At 38.9% G+C, this 23,893-nt stretch overlaps 1 protein-coding gene across 1 annotated transcript in view; it reads left to right on the top strand.

Moving 5' to 3' along the window:
• ncana (neurocan a) overlaps window positions 1-23,893 on the top strand; it is a 132,593-nt gene that overhangs the window by 62,343 nt on the left and 46,357 nt on the right. The window contains exons 8-10 of the mRNA XM_056446117.1: window positions 2,944-3,366; window positions 11,339-11,737; window positions 15,991-16,500. Of these exons, the coding sequence (XP_056302092.1) occupies window positions 2,944-3,366; window positions 11,339-11,737; window positions 15,991-16,500 (1,332 nt within the window). The remainder of the gene's footprint in view (window positions 1-2,943; window positions 3,367-11,338; window positions 11,738-15,990; window positions 16,501-23,893) is intronic.

Genomic DNA, 23,893 nt, shown 5'->3' with positions numbered 1-23,893 from the left:
AAAACATCGGTAGCACCTGTCAGCTTTAATTGTGAGAAAAACTGGATAATTTTGAGCTTTTGTCAGCTAATTTCATCTTCTGGGTTTAAAATAATTTTCGAAACAGCAAAGCTGTTGGTGTGCAGCAAGCATTTTTGTTCGGAAAGCTGTGTGAGAACTGGAGAATGGCAGACTTTGTCTTTTATCAGTTGAGTTTTTTACCATTCATACACATCGCCTATATCCGTGCTGCTGTGTCCACCATATGTGTAAAATCCTCCTCACTACCTGCAGGGCTAATGGTTGGAATAGACGTCATTTTAATGAAAAAACATCTTGTTATTATGACAAAAAAATATGTTTTTGTTGACAAAAATACGTCTCATTTGTTAAAACAGGAAGAGATATTATTTAATGAAATAATATCTTGTTATTATGAGAAAATATGTCATTTAAATAAAACATCTCAGTCATTAAAACAAGAAAAGATGTAATTCTAATGAAAACATCTCAGGTTACGACTGTAAGCATGGCTCGAAGGAAACTCATCACTAGGCAAGGCAAGTTTATTTATATAGCACATTTCATCATTTCATACACTATATTAATTCAAAGTACTTTACATAAAAAGGAATAAAAGAGACAATTATAAGAAGATAAAAACAAAGAATAAAAATTATTAAAAACAGATTAAATGTGTTAAAACAGGTTATAAATTTTTTTTAAAGAAAACAAAGACATATTACTGCGATCTGTTGGATGTAGCACAGTGCTTATTCAGTAAAGGCACAGCTAAACAGATGTTTTCAGTCTTGATTTGAATGTGCCTAATGTTGGAGCACATCTGATCATTTCTGGAAGCTGATTCCAGCAGCGAGGGGCGTAGTAAGTAACTGAAGGCTGATTCACCCTGCTTTGACTGAACTCTTGCAATTTCTAGTTGACTTGATCCTTAAGATCTGAGTGATCTGTTACACTGTAGGTTTGTATTCAGTGAGCATATCTGTAATGTATTGAGGTCCTAGGCCATTTAGTGATTTCCAGACAAGTAATAATACTTTCAAATCTATTCTGAATGTAGCTGGGAGACCTGAGGACAGGTGGGATGTGCTCTGACTTTCTGGTTCTGGTCAGAATCCTGACAGCAGCATTCTGGATCAACTGTAACTGTCTGACTGTTTTTAGGGGGTTTCTCTCTAACCCAGCAGATCAGTAGGCTGATATAGTCAACATACACTTTTAAAGTGGAGGGAGTTAGCGCCATGGAGAAACACTGCTGTGAGAAATCCAGGACAGCGCCAACTGGACAGGTCACTGGATCTTAGTGGTTGGTAGTGCACCAAACTGAAAATAGCTTACACTTCGTGGTGTACAGTCTCCTTGTAGCAGGAGCTCTAGAGCTAAGTATGGTCGGAACAACCTCGGCTGACAGACCAATACTCATGAGGTGAGCCCTCAGGGGCTGCACCCACAGTTTTCAGAGAACCGGATAGTGGTGCCTGAGATGGGGCTCCCTCTGCCTGAGATGGGAGGTCCCTCCTGAATGGAATCTCCCATGGTAGGCCATTAGGAGGGACTCTAGGTCTAAAAACCAATCTCGGGCCAACCTGTATGGGGCTACCAGCTGTAGGCATAGCCCGTCTCACTAGGTCCAAGAACCAAATTTGGGCCAACCTGTACGGAATACCAGCTGTAGGCAGAGCCCGCCTCACTAGGTCCAAGAATACTAGGTCCAAGAACCAAATTCGGGCCAACCTGTATGGGCTACCAGCAGTAGGCAGAGCCCGTCTTACTAGGTCCAAGAACACGAGGTCCAAGAATCAAACTCAGGCCAACCACTATAGGGCTACCAGCAGTAGACATAGCCCGTCTCACTAGATCCAAGAACACTAGGTCCAAGAACCAAACTCCGGCCAACCAGTACAGGGCTACCAGCTGTATGCAGAGCTTGTCTCACTAGGTCCAAGAACACTTGGTCCAAGAACCAAACTCGGGCCAATCAGTACAGGGCTACCAGCTATATGCAGAGCCCGTCTCACTAGATCCAAGAACACTAGGTCCAAGAACCAAACTTGGGCCAATCTGTATGGGCTACCAGCAGTAGGCAGAGCCTGTCTCACTAGGTCCAAGAACACTAGGTCCAAGAACCAAACTCGGGCCAACCTGTACAGGGCTACCAGCTGTAGGCAGAGCCTGTCTTACTAGGTCCAAGAACCAAACTCGGGCCAACTTGTACGAGGCTACCAGCTGTAGGCAGAGCCCGTCTCACTAGGTCCAAGAATACTAGGTCCAAGAACCAAACTCGGGCCAATCTTTACGGGCTACCAGCAGTAGGCAGAGCCTGTCTCACTAGGTCCAAGAACACTCGATCCAAGAACCAAGCTCGGGCCAACCTGTACGGGGCTACCAGCTGTAGGCAGAGCCCGTCTCACTAGGTCCAAGAACCAAACTCGGGCCAACCTGTACGGGGCTACCAGCTGTAGGCAGAGCCCGTCTCACTAGGTCCAAGAATACTAGGTCCAAGAACCAAACTCGGGCCAATCTGTACGGGCTACCAGCAGTAGGCAGAGCCTGTCTCACTAGGTCCAAAAACACTAGGTCCAAGAACCAAACTCGGGCCAACCTGTACGGGGCTACCAGCTGTAGGCAGAGCCCGTCACACTAGGTCCAAGAACCAAACTCGGGCCAATCTGTACGGGCTACCAGCAGTAGGCAGAGCCTGTCTCACTAGGTCCAAGAACACTAGGTCCAAGAACCAAACTCGGGTAAATACAAAACACAGAAAATACAGAAACGTAACTAATAGATATTTTTTACAGTGCCTAATTAGCACTTTGTGTATTGCCTCTTCTTGTTGAATCGCTAAATATCTCCTCAATTTAAGTTGCATTTAACAAAAGCGTCTGCTAAATGACTAAATGTAAATATGGGTTAATGTGATCTCCTGTGTTCTGGTGTGTGCAGATGGTCAGCCTGCGGTGGGTCTGGATCCGTCAGTCCTTCAGGTCTCCAACTGGACGGGTCGTGTGGATCTGGACACTGAGTCTCTGCCAGCCGTGGAGCCTCTGGAGCTCTCAGATGAGTATCTGACGGTGTTTCTGCGAGCTGGAGACTCGAACCTGGACTGGAGCCAGCAGATGGACACAGAAGATCCGTCTATCCCTGATCAGAGTCCCGGAGGATCAGCCCAAGAGGAGGAGGAGGAGGATGAAGGTCTGTCCGGTCACTCCCTCAGTCCTACAGCTCCTCCAGAAAAGAGTAAGAGCTCCATCAAAAACATTGTGGACTCCTTGTGGAAACCCTGGAGTTATTTAACAGGAGGTGATTCAGAAGAGACGACAACAACCAGGACACCTGAGATGAAGACCAGCTCTGCTCCTGGATCAGGTCAGGAAAACACATTTAATATCTGTTACAGAGCAGCAAAACAGACTGATACTGATCCAGTTATTTAGGTTAAGAGTTACTGTACATCCAACAGGCTAATTGGGGATATGTACCCAGGGCTACATCATTGAGAGCCGAGAAATGTGTACACTTTGCTTTGTCTAATTGAAGTTTTTGTTTTCAAAAATCTATTAGAGGGTGCTGTGTACATTTTTGAGAATCACAAATACATTACTGGGGCATGTTAGTATTTCAGTATGCTTTTCTTTAAATATTAACCATCTCCTTGTGTGCATCCGTGAGAGAAGCCGGTCAACTTGTCGTTGTGCATAATACATCAGATTGATATGGACTGACTCACACACCCTTCCCTAAACTCAACCCATAGTGTTTTCAAGAGCAAACCCAGCAGGCACACGACATCATAAGACATCAATATTAGGTTAGATTTAGGTCATGACATCAGGGGACCAAAATTCAGTGGCTAGCCAGCATCTAAGGGCAACATTATGTTTATGTCCAATTATGACGTCAAATGATGTTGATATTTGTTTAATTTTAGGATAGAAAAGTGACCAGAATGCAACGTTGAGCCAACATCTTAAACCAACGTCATATTGAAGTCAAACACTGACGTTTATTTGTCAGGTATGGCAACCAAAATCCAACGTCTGATAGACGTCATAGTGGTAAAATCCACACAACATCAAGCTGTAACATCATTAGCTGGTTAGACATTGACGTTGGCCTAACGTTGGGTTCTGATGTCAACTCAATTTTCATTTCCAAACAAAATGCAACATCCCCATGACATTGAGGTACAACGTCAATCTGACGCCATGTTGATGTTCTGTGCCTGCTGGGAAATAGAAGAAAAAAGGGTAACACTTTATAATAACTACACACTATAAATCATTTATTAAGCATTAGCAAATAGTGAATTCATTATCTGTATTAATAAGCATTAGTAAGCAGTTTATAACTGCAGCTACAAATGCTGTATTCTTGACTTACAAACATATTTATAATGCGCTTAATACTTGTATTTTCATACTTGGTAATGATTTATTTTTCATTACTAAATTAAGTATCGCATTATTTACAAACCATTTGTATTTAAGAGTAGTTGAGGGTTTATAGGATAATTCAGAATGAGTTAGTAAATGATTAATAAACTATTGAAATCAACGTTTATATGTCTTATTATTCAGGCATATATTAAGGGTTACTATGTATGTTAATAAATGCTTTATTAACTCAACTTCATCTAGTTTTGTCACCTAATCTAAAGTGAGGACTATTTATGCTTTATAAACCCCTTATAAATGACAAATAAAGGCTCAGTTAAATTCTAAACAGGAAAAATGACATTATTCATTCCTTTTCATTTAAAGATACACAAATAAAACTGTACTTCAAATGAAAAATAAATCTTTGCAACCTTAAGCAAAAAATTTAATTACTGTACAGTTTAAACATCGCATCTTATTATATTGTTCAATTATTATATTGTTGTTGTTGTTTTATCCAGTTTTATGTAATATTTTGACACTCCTGTTATTCAGCAATGTTTAAACGTTACAGTAATTTTATTATTTAGAAAAGATTGCAAAGATTATTGTTCATTTGATTCTGAGCCTTTATTTGTCATTTATAAGGCAGTTATAAAGTATAAATAGTCACTCACTTTAGATAAGGTCACAAAATTGCATGAAGTTGAGTTAATAAAGCATTTATTAACATATTAGTTAACTATTAGTATATGCCTGAATAATAAGAGATATAAATGTTGATTTCAATAGTTTATTAATCATTTACTAACTCATTCTGAATTATCCTAAAAACCCTCAACTACTTTTAAATACAACTGGTTTGTAAATAATGCGATACTTAAGTAATGAAAAATAAACCATTAACCAAGTATGAAAATACAATTATTAATCACATTATATAGGTGCTTATAAGTCAAGAATACAGCATTTGTAGCTGCAGCTATAAACTGCTTACTAACATTTATTAATGTAGAGTTAATGCTTAACAGATAATGAATTCACTAGATGCTAATGCTTAGTAAATGATTCATAGTGTGTAGTTATTATAAAGTGTTACCGAAAAAAGCCATCACTACTGATGACCATCACTACTGCATGCTTTTACCATGATTTTACCTTGATTACCATCGTTTTACACATACAATGCATCCATATATACCCCTAGGCACATTTTTCCTGGTTCTCAAAAATGTAGCCTTGGGAACATTTTCCCAATGAGCCTGTGTTGTGTACATGCATGGACTTTAGCCTCCTTGTTAGAGCAACTGACTACTATGCGGAGAGTTCGATCCCAACTCGGAGCAAGTTGGGTGGTGCAGGACCGGTGGGGTTACATAAATACAGTTGAAGTCAAAATAATTCGCCATCCTGTGAATTTTTTTTTGTCTTCTTTAAATATTTTCCAAATGATGTTTAACAGAGCAGAGGATTTTTTTCACAGTATTTCTTATAACATTTCATCTTCTGGAGAAAGTCTTATTTGTTTTATTTCGGCTAGAATAAAAGCACTTTAAAAATTTTTTATACTATTTTAAGGTCAATATTATTATCCCCCTTAAGCAATATTTGTTTTGGATTGTCTCCAGAACAAACCACTGTTATACAAAGACTTGCCTAATTAACCTAACTTTACCCTAATTACCCTAGTTAAGCCTTTAAATGTCACTATAAGCTAAATACTAGTATCTTGAGGAATATCTAGTCAAATATTATGTGCTATCATCATGGCAAAGATAAAAGAAATCAGTTATTAGAAATGAGTTATTAAAACTATTAAACAGAAATTGGAAAAAATATACATGGGGGATAATAATTCTGACTGTATTTGAGAACCATGAATAAATTGTAATAGATCTTATTATGACATTTACACAGTTGTTTTTTTCATGTATCACCTCCACTTAAACCAGAACCTCAGACTGTTTCTGGCATCAGGCTAGACTCTGGTCGTCTCCTGTCTGCTGAATGTTTCAGCATGTTTCTCCAGTCCCCGTCCTTTCTGTCTTCGTTAATACGGATCCCTCATCTGGCCCCAATCACCCCGACTGCATCAATGTTTAACGTCAAATGGAAACTTAGGCCTGTCGTCTGCATTATTAAAGTCCATTTTCCATGAAGCCTGCAGATTTTCAGCTCTGCTCCAGTAAAGCTTCATAATTGACCGCTGAAAGTGGAAAAGCGCTGTCGTATGGTTCAGTTCTGTACACTTACCGCTCGCTCCAGTGCTTTGTGTGTGTGTGTGTGTGCGTGCGTGCGTGCGTGCGTGCGTGCGTGCGTGTGTGTGCGTGTGTGTGTGTGTGTGTATTTTCTGCTGATATACAGTTACAGAGCTGATCCTCAAGTGGCTTCATTCAGTGTTTGCTAGTTGAGTTGATTATGTCAGGTTTTCGTTATGATGCCGCTTGAGGATAGAGGTTACACTTTACTTGAGGGGGTGTTCATAAGACTGTCATGAAACCTTTATAATCATGACATGACATGAGATTTTATGCATGCTTATAACAACTGTTATTAAGTGTCATTTGCTCAGTTTTCATTTTAAATGCAAAGATGACATTGTTTGTTATAACAACTTGATGCAAACAAATACATCACAACCTGTTTTCGTCTGTCATGACAACTTGACTCGTCATAAACATTATAATTGTGTCATGAATATTTTTGTGAGCGTGTTTTTACTGTATTTGTCATTAAAAAGTCTCATTAAAAGTGTCATTACTCTGTCAAATAAAAGCGTAATTAATATTTAATTACATTTTAATGACAAATTCAACTTGTACTACTGCAGTTGAGGTTAAAACAATATTAATGACGCTCGTATAAAATTCATGACATATTTATAATGGTGTCATGACAATCAGGTTTTCTTTGATTTCCATGATTTGTGATAGATATTACTGAACAATGGTTTTTATTGATTTTGAAGAGTCGTGATCATCAGAGTCATAAAGCATTACTTTGCTACAGCAATCCACATGTAAATACAGTATATTCATGACTAAATTCAAGTCAAATACCACCGAACTTCCCATACTAGTTCAGAATGTTATGTCTACCTTACAAATATTATTAAAATATGAAAAAATATGGTTAAAATTCTTCAAAACATAGGGGGCGCCCTTATATTTGGTAAAGTATTTGAATACGGGGCCGGTCGGAATCCCGATATGGACATCAATATAGCAGCATTTTTTTATGACACTGTATAACTATAATTTATATTTTTACAGTACTGTGATTGTTGGGTTTAGGGTTGGGGTCGGGGTAGGCGTTAAAAAATACAATTTATTGGGTAATTTAATAGATAACATAACTAATACTCTTTACAACTACTGTTTTACGTTACTGTGACAGTTGGGTTTAGGATTGGGGTGGGGGTAGACGTTAATAAAATACAATAAATGGGAAATATTTAGATAATTTCCGGCCGCAACCGTATCCAATCTAGCAACAACACTTCTATTGTCACCAAGGGAAACTGGATGTCACCTGGTGGTCATCTCTGGTACTGCGGCCAAACAAAATCTTGCCGATAGCTAATTTCTTTGAGATATCTATAACTTCAACTTTGAAATATAATTAAGTCTGAGATTTATCTCTTTTTCTGTCAGTTTTACGCTAAAACAGATTTTGTAAAATACATATTTTATGTAATAGCTAACGTAAACATTAATAGTTTCATTCTTTTCATAAACATAATGCCACGTTTCAGCAAAGGGAAGGGAGTGAGGACTCTGGTGCAACAGAAGATGGGTTTATTAATAATAAAAATAAAACAAAAAGTCAACAAAAACCACCTCGAGGGGGAAAAACATACCTAAAACACAAAAGGCAAACAAACTTGCCAGGGCAAGACATGACAAGACTGGAAGTGATACGATGAACCACGTATGAAGGACATATGACGAACATGCACTGGACAGCAGACAAGAGGGAGCTATAAGCAGAAAGAATTAACAAAGAAACATTTGAACTGAATAAACTAATAATGGGTTAACAATGAGGGTGGGACTAGATCATAGATGACACAGGACACAAAGAAACAACACAAACCATGTGCTCACATAAAACAGGACTAGAACACACAGCCAATGAGAGAACCCATTAACCACGTGTTCACATGAAACACGACACTAAAGCACCCGGCCACAATGTAAACACCTTCTTAAACCACACATGCTTAAACCACACCAACACAGAACGCAAGACACGAGTACACGATAAATAAAAACACTGACCGTGCACTCACACATGCAAAGTGCATGTTCCATCCCAGCGCCAACCAAAACCGAAACCAACTAGACTGAGATGCTGAGAATGAAACACCATGCTGCAGACAGAACAAACACAAGCATCAGGACATCCTACGCATGCGCCCGCATCAAGCGAGAAGATGGCGGCCAAGACGGTATTCATACAATGACAGAGACAGACAATGACAGGAAATATGAGTGCTCGACCCAAGAAAACTTAAGTCGAGCACAACATACTATACAAGACAGGACTAGTGTCCAGACTCTGCCACCAAAACAAGAGTTAACAAGACCGAATTGGCAGAATCCTGACACATAAATGCACATAACTTTTGTTTCGTTTAACTTTTCACATCAGCTACATTCTGACAAGTGTCTTTTTAAAAATGAGACCAAGATTAACTCTGTGCACCAAAGTGTTGAAGATTGAACAGTTCATTTTGATGTCTATGTTTAAAAGGTGGGCCGTGACTGTTAAGTGGTTGCTTTATCACAATTTTCAATGTTAGTTCCTGTTAACAAATCAACCCTCCTCTTACACTCACAAAAATGACATTTGATCTTTGTTCAAACTACTTATTTAAAATGAGGTGAAACTCATTTGAAAACTTTTTGCCACAACTTAATTGCTTTATGTTCAATCCACTTACATCTGTAAAACTTAATGATAAGATTTAATTTTGATGGTCCCTGTTGCGCATTTTTTTGACTAAAAGTTGCATTACAACTACATGCCATTTAATTCTGATTTGAGTATTAGAAGACTGCTTAATATCTGTTCATACTGCTCCTTTAACAGACATTTAACTGACAATAAGAATCTTTGCAAGTACATGTAAACTTACACTAACCCCAACCCTAACCCCAACCTAACAGTCTACTTATAATCTAATGAGAATTAGTCAGTATGTAAATGCAATGTAATTTAAATTAAACAAAATGTGTTAAAAGGACCATCAAAATAAAGTGATACCAACTTGACAAGTTAACTTAATTCCTTCATGTTGCTCCTGCCAGTTTCTCATATGATAAAGTCTGCATGATTTTTGTATTGTGACACAGTTTCTAGAGGAACGGAATATTGAATGATAAAACAGTGGGCGTGGCTTGTTTTTTCTACTGCGAGCTGATTGGATGTAGTAAAGTAGGCATTTCAGTCAGAAAGATGGGGAAAAGTGTTTTAGGAGAATTGTTACAGACTCCTCCTGTTGGAGTGACAGCTGGAGGGGCGTGGTTTAGCATGTTAGCCACACCCAATACCTCAGACTGACCTAATCTGAGAATTTAACTGAAAACAAACAGGAAGTGCATTTTCAGATTTTGGGCTCTATTTTAATGATCTACGCGCAAGGTCTAAAGCTCAGGGTGCAAAAGCAATGAGGGCATGTGCGAATCCACTTTTGCCATTTTAAGAATGGAAAAATATGCTCCGCGCCCTTGCGCATGGTCTAACACGGCTGTGCTTACTCTCTTAATAAGTGATAGGTGAGTTTTGTGCATAACATGCATTAAACCAATCAGAGTCTCATCTCACATTCACATAAAGAGTCAGCTGCGTCGCGGCATGGTGCATTTGCTATTTACATGGCGGACTTTGTAAGTGGAAAAACTGAACGCTTCACTAGTTAGAAAACAGTTAAACAGAGCATCTACAGCACGAGGATAAAGAATGAGCCTCCTCCATTCAGCCTCTTTACTTACTCTTTACTTTACTCCTTTACTTGGTGGAGTATGGAAACGGTGGAAACTCACTCCACTGAACACATCCGTTAGCCTACATATTTAATTTGGTTTGTTAAGCGCAAAGATTTATTTTAAAACTATTTCTAAATTCATTTCTAATTTCCAACAAACGAATAAATGAACAATAATAATGAAGTGTGCTTAAAACACTGAGTTATATCCAAACACACATCCTGTTCTTATGCCCCATATGATTCAGACGTCTCTAAAACCAGACAGGTGGATTATTAAAACGTATAAAAAATTATTAATTATTAAAACAAATATAAATATGCATATAATAAATAATACTGCTAATAATAACAACATTATACTAATGCAGATTGTCATGAATAAACTGAAAAAGCCCCCTGAGGTGAAGGCATGGAGGCAGTGTATTTATATTTATGTAGAAAATAATAATTTTTGTAGCATTTTAATCCTTTATTTTTTTCATATGTAAAGATATTTGTGTATTGCTGCACATCCTGTTTGTATTAAGCAGTGTCTAAGCATTTGGACCAGCGCTCTTCACTTTAGACCTGCTTTTATATGGTCAATGGCGCAGTCTATTTCAGTTCCTCAAAATAGCAACGTACCAACGATGCGCCTTAACACACCTCTTTTTTGGAGGGGAACACCCATGAGTCCACAAAGAGGCGCAGATGGATTTGCTATTTAAACAACGTGGTGCAAAACATGAAAATTACAGTTGCACCCGTCTGAAAATAGCGACAAATCGTGCCCAACACATCTTGCGCCTTATTGCACCCGGTGTATGATAGAGCTCTATAATTTTGAATTACATAGGCAAACTCTTTTTTGTTTTAATGACATCACAGATGAATTGTTCAGCACAAAAGCACTGTGAGCTAAAAAGATCAATATGGTTAGTTTTGATATCATGTGTACTTTAAATCTGATGGTGTGTGTTTGTCTCTATAGGCTTAATGTCCTGGTGGAGTCGCTCATGGTTGTCTGCTCCTTCATCCGTCACTGATAAAATCATCTCTACTTCTTCATCTGCGAGTTCAGTCGCACCGACGTCAGTCCTGCCGGCCAGAGAGCAGTCTGTGACCCAGAGCAATCCGCCAGCACAGGATGCTCCGCTGACCACTGTAGACTGGGTCATCGTGACTGAACTAACAGAGAAAACCAAAGGCACCGTGGCCATAGTGTCCACAGAGAGCTTCTCTGGAGAGAGTCGGGTTCTGGAGACTGAGGGCAGCTCATGGGGAGATTCAGAGCCGCTGACACTGGTGACGTCCAGCAATGCTTTATTCATCAACACTACAGACCACACGCTGACTGATTCAACCACCGACCACCCAAAACCTACTGACGGTTAGTGCACATTAGACTAAGGGTGCTTTCACACCTAGACTTTTGTTCCAGAATCTGTCACGTTTCCCCAGTTAGCACGGTTCGTTTGACATATGTGAATCCAGCAATCGTGCACGGATCCGCTCTAAAACAATCGGTCCGAGATCACCTGAATTAGCTGGTTTCAGCTCGATTGAAATGAACTCTGGAGCGGATCGATTATAGTGTGAAAGCAATACGATCCCAGCCCGGCTGTATCACAGTGTATTATGGATATGTAATAGGCGTATACGGCTACATGAAGATGAGTAGGGTGGGATGCCATTCCTACCGGTAACATGAAAGTGAAAACATGCTGAACTATTAATGAGAGCTGTTTATCCGTTAAGAAAATTGACCGAACAGCAGTCTTATCTGTTATTTTTCTCTCTAATGTAAAGCCTATAAAGCATAATTCTAGCCAACGGTATGAGAAAGTCTTACCTCTGATTTATATCTGGTGACGATGTCTGTGGGTGTCACCATTCAAAATTGACCAATGTGAAGAGAGTTTACTCGCATGTGACTTGTTTTAGCTATTTTGTTTTGTTTAGAAACTGTGTGAAAGCGAACCGCACCAAGAACTAAGCGCAACATTGTAACAATTTAATACTATTTCTAAACAAAACGATCCATCTACAGGTGTGAAAGCACCCTAAGGGTTCTTTCACACCTATCTGCTTGTTAAAGGGCCAGCAGGGTGTTTTCACACCTCTAGTTTGGAAAAGGTCAGGAAAGTGGGTGTGTCTAGCTCTGTTTAGGTGGGAGTGTTGGAGGAGGGAAAGAGGGAAGGTTTTGCATAAAAATGGAAGTTGCCATTTGGGCACGCCCTGATTTTCAGAGAGGCAAAATAAACATAGACGCAGGGGAGAAAGACAGTGACTACGTTTACATGGACATCAGTAATCGAATTATTTGCCAAATTCTTATTGCTCATTTGATGCATGCCCCCCATATCAAACAAGATTTCGGATGTGAGGATGAACTGCTGGAGAGTGAAGTTTTAATGGAATTTTTGATACCGCATGGCGAGTGGGAGATAAAAATCCTCTGCTTTTCTCGGTAACTTAGATGCACTTAGTAGGTGGCGTCAGAAACCCGTGTGTGTATAGACTATCCTCACAAAATGTGGCGAAAATCCTACACGACGGTAATAGTTTGATTAAGGTGTTTACATGATTAGATTCAATGAGCAGCATTTACAGCGGATCTTTCAGTCCATAATATTGTAGTGATATTAACGTACTTAAATAAATAAATCATTCTGACTAAGGTCTGTCTTTGAAAAAACTGAAAGAGTACTGCTGATGATACCAGCTAACTTTGCCTCTGAATGAACAAAGACCACTGACCACACACACTTACCAAATCTGTAGCGACAGGACAATCAACACAAACTGAAACTGCGTCTTTTTTAAAAGAAGACGAGCGGCAAATCCGGATTTCATCATTTCCAGATGCGAAAAGCTCTCGGGTAAAAATGTTCCTTACAAACATGTTTCTGTGGCGTGTCGCGTGTATTGTAATCCTCATAACGGGAAAATGAAAACAAAACCTTCGTTTCAGCACGTTAATAAACACAACACTGACGATCCATGTCTCCAAATTCTTGTTCTTCCACTTGTTTTGGCAACACAACATGGCGTCTCTCTGCTGTATGAACACTGTAACGGGTGAAAAAAGTCTTCAAAGCTATCATGCATATTAATGAAGTTGCACCTCATACACAATAGAGCGCGCTGATTGGTTTGAACCTAGTCTTTCTCATGAATTAATACTGCACACTGGGAGACGTCACGATGTACTCGCAGGTACAGACATCCAGTCTACACGCTGGAATACACAAGTGACTAATCGTCTTGACGTAGCTTCAAACATTCATTTTCAAACCGGAAGAACAAATTTGCTCAAAATAACGCAAAAACAACCAATTTTCACTTTTTAATGAAATATCTGTGTCCTAATAGTGTTTTTAACAGCGTGAGACACATATATGACTGTCAACATCTCGAAAAATGTGTTTTGGTGTTTCGTGACCCTTTAAGTCGTTCATTCATTTATTCATTTTCTTTTTGGCTTAGTCCCTTTATTAACCCGGGGTCGCCACTGCAGAATGAACCGCTAACTTATCCAGCACATGTTTTATGCAGCGGATGCCCTTCCAGCCGCAACCCATCTCTGGGAAACATCCATACACTCACTCACACTCATACACTACGGACAATTTAGCTTACCCAATTCCCCTGTAGCACATGTCTTTGGACTGTGGGGGAAACCAGAGCACCCGGAGGAAAACCACGCAAATGCAGGAAGAAAGTGCAAACTCCACACAGAAGCGCAAACCGACCCAGTGCCCTTCTTTCTGTGAGGCGACAGCACTACCTACTGCGCCACTGCGTCGCCCCCTTTAAGTCATGACGTATGAAATACTGTTTCTGGGCCCAAGCTGCTACTCATTTGAATTGAGAAAATATTCGTTTATGACCACTTTTTAGTCATATCACACATTAAAGTGAATTTTATATAAAAACCGTGGTGTACACATGTCTCTGGACTTGCTGCATCACAGACACCAATATTTGAACAATTTATTAAAAAAATCAATCACTTTCTGGCCATCTGATATTAACAACCCAGGCTCATTCCGATAACGTAGTCCCGAGGATGTTTCTGGAGACCGCGAATTATGTAGCCGGAGATACGTATGGCTGCATTTCGTTTTTTAAGCGAACGCTGCGGGGCGGTATGACGCCGTTCCTTTTAGAACTCGCCGGCTGACCGCTTGCCTTCGTGTGGAGGGCTTTCCCGCCGCAACCAGTTTGTCCGGTTAGCTAGTCCTGTACGTCGGCGGACTCGAGATGCAGAGGGGAGCTGACCATGACGACAAGCGGGTTCGAGTCCGGGGAAGAGCGGTTCCAGAAATTAGGTAAGACTAAAACAGAATCCAAGAAATAAAGCGAAGAGGTTGATAACAGGGTGAGAGTGTGGAAAAATCCGAAAACGTGGTAAAAATAAAAATCGAACGAGGGCTTTTCTTTTTCCGGATGGCTTTTGTAAATCGTTGGTTGGGTTTAGGGGGGGCGGGTCAATCGGTAAAATTGGTTGGGTTCGGGGAAGGCGGAGGGCACTTGCGGGAGATGTCCGAGAAGCCAAAAAGGCGCACACAGCGGCCTCTTGTGGATTCGCGAAAACCAAAAACTGCAAAAATTTGTACCTCCCGGCACGTATTGCGCGGTCTCCAGAAACATCCTCGGGACTACGTTTTCGGAATGAGCCTGGGTTGGATATTAGTCATGCATATATTGCGATCGTGATTTTCAAAAGTATTATAGCGCTTTGTAAATGTTTGTTATTATCATTTGTTAAGTCTCCCAATACAGTTTGATAAAGCGCCTGGACCTGGAAGCCGCTTCGCGTGACGTCACACTTATCAAGCAGATAGATTGATTGTTTTGTTCTGAAACAGGATTCAAATTGTTACAGTGTTGCTTTTTGTTCTTGACGTGGTTCGCTTTCACACGGCAACATTTCTAAATGGACCAAAAGTATTAAAACAATTCACATTTATTTTCCGTGATTCCACTCAGCTGCCATTATTTTAATATATGACGACAAGAAATGAGACATTACAAGGGAAAAGGTGCACTATATCAGTGTTTCCCAATCCTGTTCCTGCAGGCACACCAACAGAACATATTTTGGATGTCTCCCTTATCTCACCCATTCACTTCAGGTTTTGGAGTCTCTTCTGATGTTCTGGTGAGTTGATTCAGGTGTGTTGGATTAGGGAGAGCTTGAAAATGTGTACTGTTGGTGTGCCTTCAGGAACAGGGTTGGGAAACACTGCACTATATAATAATAATAATTCCTTTCTGGACACTCAAAGCGCTTATGATATGGGGTTGGATATTATGATATGGGGGTGGTTAGGAGGCCATGATGGCCAGGATGGATTTGATTCAGTGATAGGAGTTTCCAGGACAGAGAGTACCAAATGTATAAACACAGTGCAGCCATGAAAAGATAATTAAGAACATGAATAAATAGCAATAGCATTTTAAGAAATAAAGAAAAATATAATTTTCCTATATATATATATACAGAGTGCAATAGTGATGGCTGCTTTCAAAGCACTGCTTCATGAAGCTTCAGTAACTTTGTTTTGCATCAGTGGTTTCTAATGTACATGTACTTATGTATACTAGTTATGAATGTTAGTTATGTTTGACCTCCAGCCACCACCAGGAGCAGCACCAGCAGCAGCAGCACAGTTCATGGACACGAGGCTCGAGGAGAAATCCAGTACAGACGCAGAAACAGAGGCAAGAAACCAAACCAGACCACCACTGAAATGAGCACCACCACTGACCAGGACTCCACCACACCATCAGTCCGGACCACCGCAGAAATCCTCAGCACCACGGACATCCAGAGCTCCCCAGAAACCCACAGCACCACTGCACCATCAGTACAGACCACCACAGACATCCAGAGCACCACCCCGCCATCAGTACAGACCACCACAGATATTCAGAGCACCATCCCACCGTCACTCAAGACCACCGCAGACATCCACAGCAGCAGCACACCATCTGCAGACACCATTAACACTGAAACCACTGGAATGAGCATCTCCACATCTGCAGACGAGACTCAGACGTCAATCTCTGGAACAACAGCGATCATTGAACATCATCTGAGCAGCACAGAGACCAGCAAAACCAACAGCTCCACTGGAGAAACAGGTACAGTCTTCTGCTGTCATTTAGGGATTAGGGGTGGCAATTAGGTCTATATCTGGGTTTCTCAGTCGTCATAGTTGTTAATGACGGGTTTTATTCAAAAGGGGTTTTATTCCCCTTTTATTCCCCTGGGTTTTATTTTTATTAAACATGGTCTGTCTTTCTACTGTTATGCAGATGACACTCAAATTTACCTGCCCTTAAAACCGAGTTCAAGTGGATTGGAGACTCTTATGTCTTGCCTGTCGGATGTGAAAGCCTGCTTGTCTTTGAACTTTCTAGATTTTAATGAGAGTAAAGCTGAAATAATTGTGTTTGGCTTGTCAAATTCTTCTAGGACACCACCAGTAAATCTTGTTAAATCAAGTTTTTCTGTGAAGCCCTGGGTAAAAAATCTGGGTGTTATCTTTGGTGATGGCTTGAGATTTGATAAACAGATTAACGCAGTGGTCAAATCCTGCTTTTTTCAGTTTCGACTTTTAAAAACAGTCTAGAAAATCTAGAAAAAATGTTGAAAAAATGCTTTCATTACTTCAAGATTGAACTACTGTAATTCACTACATTTTGGGATCAGTCAGACAACTCTATCCCACCTACAGTTAGTTCAAAATGCTGCTGCAAGGCTTTTAACTGGGACCAAAAAATATGAGCACATCACACCAGTCTTACGCTCTTTGCACTGGGTGCCTGTGCATCATGTCACTCTTAAAATTCTTCTCCTGGTTTTTAAATCACTAAATGGCTTAGCTTCTTCCTATCTGTCAGACCTGTTGACTGAACATCAGCCTGGTCGGTCTCTTTGGTCATCTAACCAGAGACTGTTATGCACCCCAAAGTCGAGGCTGAAATGCAGGGGGGACCGGGCTTTCGCAGTAGCTGGTCCTACCTTGTGGAATGCTCTGGCCCTCTGTATTACGTCTATATCATCTCTGTCTGCTTTTAAATCTAGGTTGAACTTTTACCTTTTTGATTTGCCATTTTATCAGTAAAAATAGTTTTTTTTAGCTATAATTTTATACCTTTTTCTTTGTGATTTGTATTGTTCAGCACATTGGTCAACCTTTGGTTGTGTTTAATAGTGCTATATAAATAAAATTGACATTGACATGACCTCTTATAACAAAATCACATTTCTTTTTTGGAGAGTGTTGTAAAAAAATAAATGAGTGAATATAGAAGAGAACCCAGTCCAGGAGACTTTATTGAGACGTGTTGGTTAATCTGCAGTCATACAGCGTCTTCGAGAAGTCCATGTGTCTGCAGAGCCTATTGGAGGTCTGCAGTCTGTGAGTTTTATCACTAGTCTGAATTAAGACAAAGATATCCTGTCTATATTGTCTTAGGAGGAGGGGAGATGGCTAAACAAAGCAAATTCAAATTCAGTTTTAGAATCAGCGGGGTAAATTGGCATATAGGTGTAGAAACCGGCCCAGCTACTGACCACACAAGTTAATCAACAAAAGGGTTTCTGTAGCATGAAAGCATGACCCAAAGACAAAGGCAGTCGTTAGCATTTGCAGTACTCTGGCTTAGCCTGTAGTCAGAAAGACAAAGGTAAATGTCCCTCATGGCTGGGCTGTTAATGAAATTATGTAATCAAAAACCAAAGAATATAACTTTTCAGTTATATGTAGATTATTGTTCATTTAAAACTAGATTATATAAATGTATATTCCCACAAGAGCATACTGGAATTTATTTGGTAAAAGTGTTTTAATCATAGCTTTTATTGAATAAAATGCTTATCCTACTCGGCTAAATACGAATGCACATTTTTCCACATCTTGACATTTCCATCAAACATTTCTTTATGCGATGATCCAAAATGCGCATAAACAGTAGATAGATAATTATCTGTTGCTTATCTCTTATTTTGTGAGCATGTCAGTATAATTTCTCAGATGTTTTTAATAATCCAGCAGGTGGATGGACGTCCAGGTGCCGTGAAGAGACTCTCGTTGCCTTTAATCATGTGCTTTGGGTGGAGAGCTCACACAAATGAATATTCATAGCTCTCTCATGAATATTAATGACTGGCGCTTGCACAGATTGGCTTACAATACTGAGAGCTATTATAGTGGAGAGGCTTATGGCCTGAATATTTGGGTGTCAGGATGGATGTCGCGGGACAAAAGCTTGATTTCACAGCCGTTCTGTTGATTGTCTGCTGGAACAAGCAAAGCATTATAATTAGTGAACACATGGGAGATAATCAGTGCTTTTCAGTGAGCTGATGATGCTTCACTTTCACACGTGCACACAAGGGGAGGAAGAATTAAGAGACAGACAGGGGCAGAAGATACAACTATTTGACTTTTTATTGTATGTGTTTACATAGCGTTGCATATGTTATGATGTAATGTAATGTAATGATACATTTTTATAGCCCTCTTGGTAAAATTTTAATTCTTTTTCATATATTTCATATATATAAGGGCACCTCTGATGAAAATCATCTTTTGTTAGCTGTTTGGACAGAACTCTGTAGGTATAGTGTGCAGTGGTGTAAAGTAACTGATTACAAATACTCAGATTACTGTACTTGAGTAGTTTTTCTCTGGAATTGTAATTTATTAAGTAGTTTTATAAATGTGTGCTTTTACTTTCCCTTGAGCACATTTTTAGTGCTGTATTGCAGTGGTGTAGTCCTTGCTATACGCACGTATACTCAGTATGCCTACTTTTTTCCACGAGCTGTTTGGGTATTACCACTTCTGAGGATCATACTCTCGGTATACTCACTTGTTTTGGTGATTAAACTTCCCTAATTTTTGTACGTTGAGTATTTGAGTTTTTCGAAGATCACAACAAATCAGCTGAATGAGGTCTTGCTAAAACGTTCAAGTAAAATTCTAAAACAGCATGGGCGCTTTAGACCTCCTATATTTCCATTCAGCCCCCCTAATTCTTTTGCGATTACCTGTCCACTACTAAATGACCACCTCAATCCCCTTTAAATGTGATATAAAAACAGTGGCAGAATCCCGCTCCTGAACTTGTTTTTTAGTTAGTCAGCAAACCACAGCTGTGCAGTGTGTGTGTGTATATGTGTATATGTGTATGTATATATGTATGTATATATGTATATATGTATGTATGTAGATATGTATATATATATGTATGTATGTATGTATATATGTATATATATATGTATATATATATATATATATATATATATATATATATATATATATATATGTGTATGTATATATATATATATATATATATATATATATATATATGTGTATGTATATATATATATATATATATATATATATATATATATATATATATATATATATATATATATATATATATATATATATATATATATATATATATATATATATAAATCAAATGAATCAAAGATACATTGACTTTCATTGTTTCTTTGTCTACTTTTAAAATTTTATTGGATGGATAATAGTACACCACCTATTTTTTAGGACTACACCACTGCTGTATTTGTACTTTTACTCCATTAATTTCCTTCAACCTGCAGTCACGACTTTATTTTTTCTTGTCAATGGGGATTATAAGAATCAGTCCTGTGATTCATGTCCAATCAAATCGCACATAGAAGGTAAATCACATCATAATGAACTACCTCATGACATGGGCGATATATAATTACAGCAAACTGTTTGGAAGTATTCAAAGTGTCCAAGAAGATGTCCAAAGTCGTGACCCAGAGACTGTTTTGATGCATGTCACTGATGAGAAGATGACGGATGTTTAATGTATGATGACCGAAATGGCCTTAAACACCCAGCAGGCACAAGACCCAACACAGTCTCACGGCAATTCGTAACTTTTTGATATAGTGGCTAATTCGTATGAATTCGAACGATCTAATTTGTACAATTTAGTACCATTTGCTCATCCCCCAATGACAGTTGGGTTTAGGGGTGGGGTTAGGTGCCACGCCTCCTTTTTAAAATCGTACAATTTCGTACGACTGAACGAATTCGTACAAATTAGCCACTAAACTGACAAAACGTAAAATACTTACGTTTCCTCTTGAGATCAGGCTGCAAGACCTCAACATGATGTCAGATTGACATTGTACCCTAACGTCATGGGGACGTTGCATGTTGTTTGGAAATGAAAATCGAGTTGACGTCAGAACTCAACGTCAGGTCAACGTCAATGTCCAACCTAAAACCAACCAAATGTCAACATCAAATGATGTAACAGCTTGATGTTGTTTGGACGTTACCACTATTGACATTTATCAGACGTTGGATTTTGGTTGCCATACCTGATGAATAAATGTCAGTATTTGACGTCAGTATGATGTTGATTTTAGATGTAGGATTGACATTGGAATTTGGTTACTTTCTAACAACCTAAAATTGACCAAATATCAACGTCATTTGACGTTATTATTGGACATCCAATTAATATTGTCCTTAGACACTGGCTAGATGTTGAATTTTGGTTACCTGACATAACATCCTAAATCTAACCTAATAACAACATCTTATGATGTTGTGTGCCTGCTGGGCAATAACTAGATGCACTACAGAATGTTATGTTTACACACATCCACAAATTACATGTAAACACAACAGTTTTTAACAGCGTAATACTCACTACTCTTGATTACTTTTGAAAGGGCTACCTTTTACTCATACTTTGAGTAATATTTACAGCAGATACTTTATTACTCTACTTGCACTACATTTTTAGTCAAGTAATGGTAATTTTACTTGAGTATTATTTTTCAGTACTCTTTCCACCACTGATAGCGTGTCCTCAGTCATATTGGAGTGATAAAAACACAAATTTCCTGACGTTAGAATAGGATCCAAATGCCAGTAATTTTGAGGCCCAACGCAACATGACGTTGGAGTGCGGTTTTCCCCGCCCACCAAATTGATTGACAGGTGCCATGTCTCCATAATAACATACACGTGTTCACAAATTTTTTTTTTTTTGCAAAAAACACTGGGATTAGGGCTGGACGATAATTCGATAGCGATAATTATCACGATATATATTTTTTCAATAAAACAATAATGACAGTTTGATAAAGTGTTCGATAATGTTTATGCGTAACGATGCTCAGGCATTTTTCAGCCTGCACGTCCAGATGCCACACGCAGTACAAAAAACCACTGCCTCCATGCCTTCATCTCGGGGGGCTTTTTTTTGTGTATTCATGGCAATTTGCTTTGGTATAATGTTATTATATGTAGCAGTATTATTTATTATATGCATATTTATATTTGTTTTTATTAAAAACAAGCTAAGATTTGTCCACCTGTCAGGTTTTAGACCATATGGGGCATAGCATGGGTATTTGGATATAACTATCCAAAACTATAGTTTTTTGAGCACACTTCGTTATTCTTGTTCATTTATTCGTTTGCTGGAAATTAGAACTGAATTTAGAAATCGTTTTGAAACAAATCTTTTTTTGCTTAACAAACGAAATTTAATTATGTAGGCTGATGGATGTCTGTGCATACAACACGCTTCCCTATCCACGGAAGAGAGAAAGTGAAAGTAATCGGCCTGATTGGAGGATGCAGATGCAGATGCTCTGTTTAACTGTTTTCACTCTACTGAAGCGTTCAGTTTTTCCACTTATAAAGTCCGCTATGTAAATAACAAATGTGCCATGGCACGACGCAACTGACTCTTAAATGGAATGAGAGATGGGACTCTGATTGGTTTATTCTCAAAACACACGCAGAACTCATTAAGAGAATAAGCTCAACCCTGTTAGACCATGAGCGGCGGCGCAGAGCATATTTTACCATCCTTAAAATAGCAAAAGTTGATTCGGATACGCTCTTAATGCTTTTGCGCCCCTGTGCTTTAGACTTTGCGCCTAGATCATTAAAATAGAGTCCTTACAGTGTTAGTTGCATTTGGAGTAAGAAATAAAAATTGTAGAAAAAAAATGGTTACAGTCACAGACATTGTTGACAAGAAACGTCACTAAACTTCGGTAGCCTGGTCTGGACCTGCATAGTTTTTTGCAATCAGACACAAAACAGAGCAACGTGGACTGCAAACTGCGCAGATGACCCGTGACATCAAAAACAGGCAACACCACAAACAGGTTTCATCATTTATAACAATGGCACCCTTATGAAGATAAGAAATTACAGACCCAAACCAGTGTTGGTAAACGTGGAACATCTACAAGCATCAGCGCAACTACCCAGCAAAGTCTCATGTCATCATTTTCGAAAGCCGTGCCTTACGAGAGAAAAAATGAAAAGACACTACAACAGACCACACAATCTCAATAAGCACTTGATGTTTGCTGTAAACTGCAGGCTGCATTATTTAAAGGCATTTGTTACGACATTGATAGGATCTTAAGCTTATGTTTCCTTTTTAATATTAAGATATTCTTTGAAATCTGTAATAGCCCTTTTGTCCCACATCGACAGTAAAATAACCAGCCTTTATATATTTTATTATTCTATATATGTATTTTTACATGTATATTTTCCTGCAAGTTAGACGCAAGCAAAGTAAATTGTGGCCAGTATCATGAACATGAACATTTATGAGCGTCAAAAGTGGTGGATCTGTTCAGCAAAAGATATGACTGTGTGTCACTGCATCCCAGATAACCCAAAATAATACAAAAACAATATAACTAAAGCAATCTTCATTGTACTGAGAGAGAGAGAGCCCTCATCTTCTGTTAAACTGAACAGTCGCATCATCGATGATGTAAGGGTGCTCGGGCTCGGAAGGTAAAATTGCAGTGTGAGTGCAGGCCGAGGGGGAGAAATGCTGGGGGACAGTCACGCCTGGGAATGGTTTATGACGACCCTGCCTAGTATAAGTACACCCTTAATGTCTTTAAATAATATTAATACTGCACTGGTTTAAACCTTTCAATATGTTATATTTATATGTTTTTAATTTTATTTTAAAAGTTAAAAAATGTGTTCATTCCTTAAAGTCTGAATTATTTATTTTAGCAACATGTTATGTTTAAATAACAGCATTAATATGAACAATAATCATCATGTTAATCATTTTCTCTCCGTGTTTTTGAGAGGATTATCTGAGTCCTCGATGCTGTCGTGATTTCAGCACACGGTGGGATAATTTGATGATGTGTAAGTAAATTTGCAGCTGTGTAAACACTGAATTAAATCAGTCTGATGATGGGTAATTGTTTACCCCTGATGTTTGCATGATTATCACACTTCATTTTTCTCTCTCGACGTACAATATTAGCATATCGCTCTATTAAAATCACCTCTCACCTATATTAACCTTATGAAGCAATTATTAAATACGTAGCTCTCTAGTGTTTCCCATCATGCCATGGTGATGATGATGATGTGGCTGTAAGCAAGTGGCTCATTTGCATTTGTAATAGAAATAAATAAATAAAAATAACTAAGGAACCAATTAG

Source organism: Danio aesculapii, chromosome 2 (assembly GCF_903798145.1).
Source record: "Danio aesculapii chromosome 2, fDanAes4.1, whole genome shotgun sequence".
NCBI classification, from domain to species: Eukaryota; Metazoa; Chordata; class Actinopteri; order Cypriniformes; family Danionidae; genus Danio; species Danio aesculapii.
Note: the sequence above shows the minus strand (reverse complement) of the source record. Positions and strands in the feature narration are given on the sequence as shown.